At 31.6% G+C, this 7,411-nt stretch overlaps 1 protein-coding gene across 1 annotated transcript in view; it reads left to right on the plus strand.

Annotated features, from left to right (window-relative positions):
* Positions 1 to 7,411, plus strand: part of LOC108691384 (contactin) — an 18,410-nt gene that overhangs the window by 8,173 nt on the left and 2,826 nt on the right. The window contains exons 9-14 of the mRNA XM_018199110.1: positions 1,157 to 1,365; positions 1,557 to 1,656; positions 1,964 to 2,559; positions 2,881 to 3,015; positions 3,078 to 3,206; positions 3,361 to 3,452. Of these exons, the coding sequence (XP_018054599.1) occupies positions 1,157 to 1,365; positions 1,557 to 1,656; positions 1,964 to 2,559; positions 2,881 to 3,015; positions 3,078 to 3,206; positions 3,361 to 3,452 (1,261 nt within the window). The remainder of the gene's footprint in view (positions 1 to 1,156; positions 1,366 to 1,556; positions 1,657 to 1,963; positions 2,560 to 2,880; positions 3,016 to 3,077; positions 3,207 to 3,360; positions 3,453 to 7,411) is intronic.

Genomic DNA, 7,411 nt, shown 5'->3' on the forward strand with positions numbered 1-7,411 from the left:
ATGTGATATTAGAATAATTCAAAGATATATAAGAAAAGTTTTTTTTTTATATAAACCAATAGTGTTCACCAAGTGTTCTTCTATAAGATATAAATAAGTATCAAATATTATATCATTACTTGATTATTGTATTATCTACAATAATTTAAAGAACGTATATATTTTGATATATTTCTTTTTATATTAGTATACAACGAAATTCATAAATGTGTTTATTAATTTATATTATATTTAAGTATAATCAAACTCTTACTATAAATGCTTTGAAACATTTGATTGACTAATTACAAGAAAGAATTTTATTAATTGACCGATCAAAGAGTTCTTTAAAGCATTCGTAGCATCACGTTGACGTAAATAGTATTTAGTTCATACACAATGCAAATAATGAAGAATAAGAGAATGATAGAATTGTTCTAATTGCTGGTTACCGATATCGATTGCTTAATTAGAAGCAATTAGAAGTAATAGACACCAGTAGCAATATCAATTTCTCCAATCTAGTATTTTCTTTTTTTATGCATTATTATGTACATGTATCACAGATATATATACACACACGTATATAATATACATTTTTTACAATTGTAACTTGTTCTTTACTTTTTGTAACAATTTTATAATATGCCTATATATTTTTAATATTATTGATATTATTTGTATCTTTTTTTATGTATTCTACATAAGGGCTGCGGTCAAAGTCTCACTATTAAATGCTTTGAAGCGTTTAAATTGACCAATTAAAAGAAAGAATTTTACGAATTGACCAGTCAAAAAACGCTTTAGAGCATTTGTAATATCGCATTGACTCGTATCCTGTTTAATAACGATTAGTTATACCTTATATTGGTGTCGAGGAGGGAAAGGATGTCTCGTATCATTCATATTGCCCGCCGTAGATCATGTAATGTACTTCTCTTTTCCTCCTTTTTTTTGCATTCGAGATATCGATTTTAGAACGGTGGTCACGCGCGACAGACAAGTTCAACTGATAGCCGGCTATTATCTCATCAAAACATTAGGAGGAACAATATTAATTGTGACGTTGAACTGCAACTCCAAGGAAGATTAGTTAGCTAAATCATCGGCGCCTACGTTGTGATTCGTAAGAACAAGATTAGCAATTTTTTTTTTCTCGTTCGGTGCGTTATTGGAGGTTAACTATGTTACGAGTGTTCAGCCGCTCAATGCGCTCGGCGCAACTGTTCAGGAATAGCACGAGAATCATTTCCGTGTCGAATGTGAGGAACCTGAATTTACTGGAGTACCAGAGCAAGGAACTCCTACGAGACTCTGGCATATCGGTGCAAAATTTCACTATCGTCGATGATCTAACTCAGACGAATTCCGCCTTGGAGAAGCTACGTGAGTGTCTTAGAATGTTTCTCATCATTTCTTTACGTACATTTGAGAGCTCGTAATGTACAATATTATGTTTTTCTTTCTTTTCTAATTCATACAAAATAATAATATCTGTTAGGAGTCATCTGTAACTTGATAATTTATGTAAAAGCCGACATAACTATGTGTATTTTGCAGCTTTCTATTTCTTGCAGACACTGATGAGTTTGTTATCAAGGCTCAAGTCTTGGCTGGTGGTCGTGGTAAAGGCTGGTTCGATAATGGATTTAAGGGAGGTGTACATCTTACCAAAGAGTAAGTATTGATATAATTTAATTAATTATTTTTTTTTAAAATACTTCTTAGACGAAGTATTTATTGATAGATAAATTTTTATCATAATTTTTTAAATAATAAAATATTTGATTTTAGAAAATATATTTAAAATAATTAATAAGAGATAATATTTTTATTCTCTTCCATTTCTTTTATTAAAAATGATATGTAATTTATATATCTTTTTTTATGATCATTAATAGTATTTTATTTATTTTATATTAATAGTATTTTAATAGTATTTGTTTTATAATTTATTTTAGTCTTTTTCTTTCCCTTTTAACAGCCGTAATGCTGTTGCAAATTATGTGAAGAATATGTTAGGTCATCGGCTCATCACTAGACAGACTTCAAAAGATGGCATATTAGTGCAGAAAATTATGATAGCTGAATCGGTGGATATTGCGCGTGAGACTTATGTTTGTATTCTCATGGATCGTCAGCATAATGGTCCTGTGCTGATAGCATCTCCAGCAGGTGGTATGGATATTGAGGCAGTTGCAGAAAAATATCCTGAACAAATCAAAACCATTACATTAGATATTTATCATGGGATCGATGATGAAATAGCAAAGGACGTGTGCGTTTTTCTGGGATTTTCTGATACGGATATTTTAAAAAAAGCTATATATGAATTGAAAAGTCTCTGGAAATTATTTGTGGATATCGATGCTCTGCAAGTTGAAATAAATCCATTAGTGGAGACGATAGACAAGCAAATAGTAGCAGTAGATGCAAAAATCGCATTCGACGATAATGCCCAATTTAGACAACAAGATCTATTTGCCTTAGAAGACATCAGTGAGAAAGATCCCAGAGAAGTGGATGCGTCGCGATTTAATTTAAATTATATTGGCATGGATGGTAATATAGGATGTTTAGGTAAAGTACTTAATGTTAATTAACGTAGTTAATTAATATTTTTGCGATAAATTAATCTTTGACTGCCACGCAACGTTACTTTGTTCACATTTTGTGTCAAAAAGTATCACAGTTTGATAATACCCTCATCTACTGTACTTTTCAGAATTTGATTGGGCTTTGTAATTAAAGTAGCATTTTTATACAGATTTTTACAATTACTTTTGATTATTCAAACAAATAAGTAAATAGAGAATTAAAAAATAATATTATACTGTGAGAATTAATATATAATAAGCAGTTCATGTATAAACAAGAATGTTTTTATATTTGCATGTGTAGTAAATGGAGCTGGTCTAGCCATGGCTACAATGGATATTATTAAGTTGAATGGAGGATTACCAGCTAATTTCCTAGACGTTGGAGGTAACGTGAAAGAAGATCAAGTTTTTCAGGCATTTAGAATCCTCAGTGAAGGTATGTAATACATAGATTATTTAAATACAAACATAAAATGTAAACTAATTTTTTTTTGTCAGATCCAAAAGTCAAAGTAATTCTCGTTAACGTTTTTGGAGGTATTGTAAATTGTGTAACGATAGCGAAAGGAATTATCGCAGCATCGCAAAATTTAGGACTTAAAATACCGCTTGTTGTAAGGCTAGAAGGTAAGTATTTTGTCTCCTTTTTTATTAGCTTAATTCTTTTATTATTTTTATTTATAAGTTCTATAATTTTATGATATATATTTATTTTTATTTGGTTTGTTGTAATACAATTTATAAATAAATTTGAAGTATTTTTTGGTAATTTATTTTTCAGGTACTAATGTGACAGAAGCCAAAAAAGTTTTATCCGAATCTGGATTGTCCATTCTTACAGCGAGCAACTTGGATGAAGCGGCAAAAAAAGCGGTAATCTCTGTAAAACCATAATCATATCAGTCACGACGATACACTGTCGACTCATTTTTTTTAAGACTGGAACTTATGGTCTTTTAATGTAAAGAAACAATAACTTTATATGAATAACTTGGGATAAGGAATGTTTATATGACTTTTTCACAATAGCATATCGTGTAAATATTGTTACGCCCATTGTTTTATATAGTATTTGATTTTTACATATTCTTGCATATGTTTATGTTAAAATGCTACATACTGTTACATATTGTTGAACTTCGCTTTCGATTCATTCTGCAGTGGCATATATTCCGATTGCGTTTTTATTAATATTGGATTAATATTTTGAAGATTATACATAGCTATTTGCTATTCTCTAGTGTATGAAGTAAAATGGTTACTAGAATTTTGAAATATTTCAGTCCTGTTAAAACGAGATCGAAATGTGTATTATTATATTGCATTATTGTGTAATTTAAATTGCTGACCAAGATATTTAATTTTCAAATAGGTATATATAGATTCGGAAGTGATCTTGAATGCAGATATAGATTTTGATCGGTCTTGTCTTTTGTAGTTTATTTCACAGTTAATTCGGACAATGAACTATGCAGGGGATATATTCTTATTTGCTTATTGTTATTTAATTATAATTTATATGTTGATTTATTATGCAATTACGATTTTTACGTGCCACTCTTAAGCAATGCAAAAACAATTGCATTATTCCACGTAATTGAATCTGGTGGCGTTATTGCACCTGCATGTGTATGTGTGTGTGTGTGTGTGTGTGTGTGTGTGTGTGTGGTGTGTGTGTGTGTGCGTGTGTGTGTGTGTGTGTGTGTATGTGTATACGTCTGATATACATTTATATTCCTTTTTAGTTCTGTAATTATAAATAGATTAATTTTTATTAGGATTTGAATTAATTTGTACTGAAAGAAAAAAATAAATATATTTTTAAATCTTTTTAATAATTTTCTGAGAGAGATTTTTTTATTATTCTCTTTTACTTTTACTATTTATGCTTTAAGTCTGCTGCACATTTGTAACAATTTTTATTTTAACTATAGAAGAGAGTTTACATTTATGTTCCTATTTATATTTATTCAAAGTATATTATTACGTTTCGCAGCTTTATTGTAGATTTTAATACATTTTTTTTTTTATTTTGAATGTTCGATTTATATAATATTTTTTTCATGTTATTGAACATCGTTAGATCGAGGATGACACTCAAAAGTTCATAGACAAGTTCAATTAATTTTTACTCACTTGTGGTAATTGTCATTATCGAGAAATACAAACTGATTAAATTTCCGAATTCTGACGAAGCGAATAATCTTCGTGTGTCGAACATTATCGAAGACTGTATTCCGTATTCAAGGCCCGCCAATCGCGCGTGGCTGTCGTGAAAGGAAGAGCAAGAGCCTTAATGCGACTTTTCGTCCAAGTATGGTCTCCACGTCTTTATAAGTAGAAACTCTTTCGGTGGACAGAAGCAACAACTTGCTTTGATCACGCGATGCTCACCTGAGAGAGCGATCCATATATGGGCAGTGATTTTTAGCATAAAGTCCCGATCGACTTTTTCTTTTGGATGATGTTCGTTAGTAGGTCGTACTTTTTATAGCTAGGCATGTGGAATCGTAAAACATAAAATGTAAATCAGAAAAAAGTTAGGGAGAATGGTAGGAGAGTGTGAAGGAGATTGCTTTAAAAATAAATCTTCCTATTTTAATTAATCATTTTCCATCACTTCTTGTTTTCTAAACATTTCGGTGTCTTAAAAGAGGATACTGGATAAATATTCTTCTGTTAGCAACATCAGAGAAGTCAGGGAAATTAAAAATAGTCAGGGAAAAGTTAGGGAATTTTGCAAAATTTTCTGAAAAATTAAAATTCTTGGCTATGAAAAAGTTAAAGGGATAGTTTCAACGTCAGTTATTTGATTCATCAATTAAATTTAAATGTTGCTAACTGTTAAACTGAAAACTTATCATCTTTAATTAATAAATTTCTTGATAACAAATCTCTCGAATACTTGATTACAAATACGTCAAAATGTATTTATATTTCAAAATATCATTGAAAGCATTAAGGAACATTCTGTAATTTTGTCTGGAAATCAGATAAAAAGATCATAGAATTTTTGAATGAGGAATTTGTGACCACCTTGGAGATAAAGAAATATTTTAATTTTTTTTAATAAGCTTTTATTTCTATTCTAAATAATTATTTCGTCGTTTCTCGTTTCCTAAACATGTCTCAAAAAAGGATTCTCGGTATCAATTTCCACATGTTTATCTCTTAGTATCAATTTCCACATGTTTATCTCAGGTAACATTTATCCAGCAGATATTTAAATTTTCTTCATCATCATCATTCGAATGTTTTTCGATATTTATCGCATTGTTTTCCTGATGGAAAAAAATTTTTATGAAAAAATACAGAAAAACTATGAATCTCACTTGTTTGTTTATTTTTTAAAGATATTTATACGTTTTTGTTAAATTTTTTAGAGTTTATTATTCTTTTAAAATTACATAAATTGAGACAAGGTCTTAAAAATTCTTAATTTTTCGTAGATATTCATATAATGGGATGTAAAATGAGGGTTGCTTGTCTTAGAAATTCTTAGTAATTTTTCGTAAATAAATATTCGAAGTGGGACGTAGAAGTAGAATAACATTATTTGAAGACGAAGGATTTCTTGGTTTTTCAAATCAAATAAATAATGCCACTTTACGCCTCCCTACAAATATCTATGAAAAATTAAGAATTTCTAAAATCTGTCTCAAAATATGTAATTTTTTGTAAAAATTTTTCCGTTCAGGATTGACAAGTGGCAAAAGTTTCTGAATAAATTAATTAAAATAACATAGATGAATAATTTGTCGTGAAAGTTCGCGTTTAGTTTTGTGCTGAAGCAGCTCTTGTTTCTCCAGAAAGGAACTCTGAGGCAACCGCTAAAACCACTATCGCATTATAGAGGAGAGGTTCTTTCGAGTGACGAAAGAACTTAATATCACGCATGGTGCGTGGCGCGTAACAATGACCGTCTAAGTTTTCCCTTCAGTGTCAGCGAGCGGGTAACCAACTCGTTTCGTTTTGTTTCCCTCGTATACGAATTTAAATCCGATCCTTCTCGCACGCGTTTGTTTCCCAAGAGGGAGAGTGGGCGTCGGCGGCGTCGGGACGCGAGGGAGGGAGGGGGGAGGAGGAGGCCTCCCCCCGGATATATATACGTGTGCGTATATATATAGACCGACCCCCTACCCCTCGGCCAAGGGGGCAACGAGGGAGCACGTACTATTCTCGGATAACTTTACGGTTCCGAGTAAGGCCGGCTTCACACGTCCCGGTGAACACAAGTCACATGTAACGTACCTGTTAATTGTAATTTTCCACTCAACGAGATATAACATACGTGTTATATTACAGTTATATTGTTGGGTAGACAATTACAACTAACAGGTACGTTACATGTAACTGGAATTTAAGTAAACTTGTCAAGTATGTTTGCGCAAGTATACTTGTGCAAGTTTACTTGATCGTGTGTAGCCGGCCTAACTTCTTTCGACGTGTATTCGACTCCCGGTTCGCGGACGACGTGAACATCAGTAATCGTCTGCGAATCGCGCCGTGCCGATCGAGAGCGCTGCGTCGATCGATCCGATCCAAAAAGATCGTCGCCTCGTGTGCATGTAAGATTCGCGCCGGCATTCGATCTTCATTGTTGCTCCGATTAATTTTCGATTACGATTAATTTTTGAACGATTGATCAACTGCGAAAGTGAAAGACGGAACAAGATAGGGCAATTTCACACTTCATTTTTATCGATAAATGCGCGCGTTTATTTCTGAGATTTTATATATATATATATGTATATAAAATAAAATCTCGTTTTCAAATCGATCGTTTTCAGATTAATACTCCTTTTTTAGTTTACAGATATATATATATATAT

Source organism: Atta colombica, unplaced genomic scaffold (assembly GCF_001594045.1).
Source record: "Atta colombica isolate Treedump-2 unplaced genomic scaffold, Acol1.0 scaffold46, whole genome shotgun sequence".
NCBI lineage: Eukaryota > Metazoa > Arthropoda > Insecta > Hymenoptera > Formicidae > Atta > Atta colombica.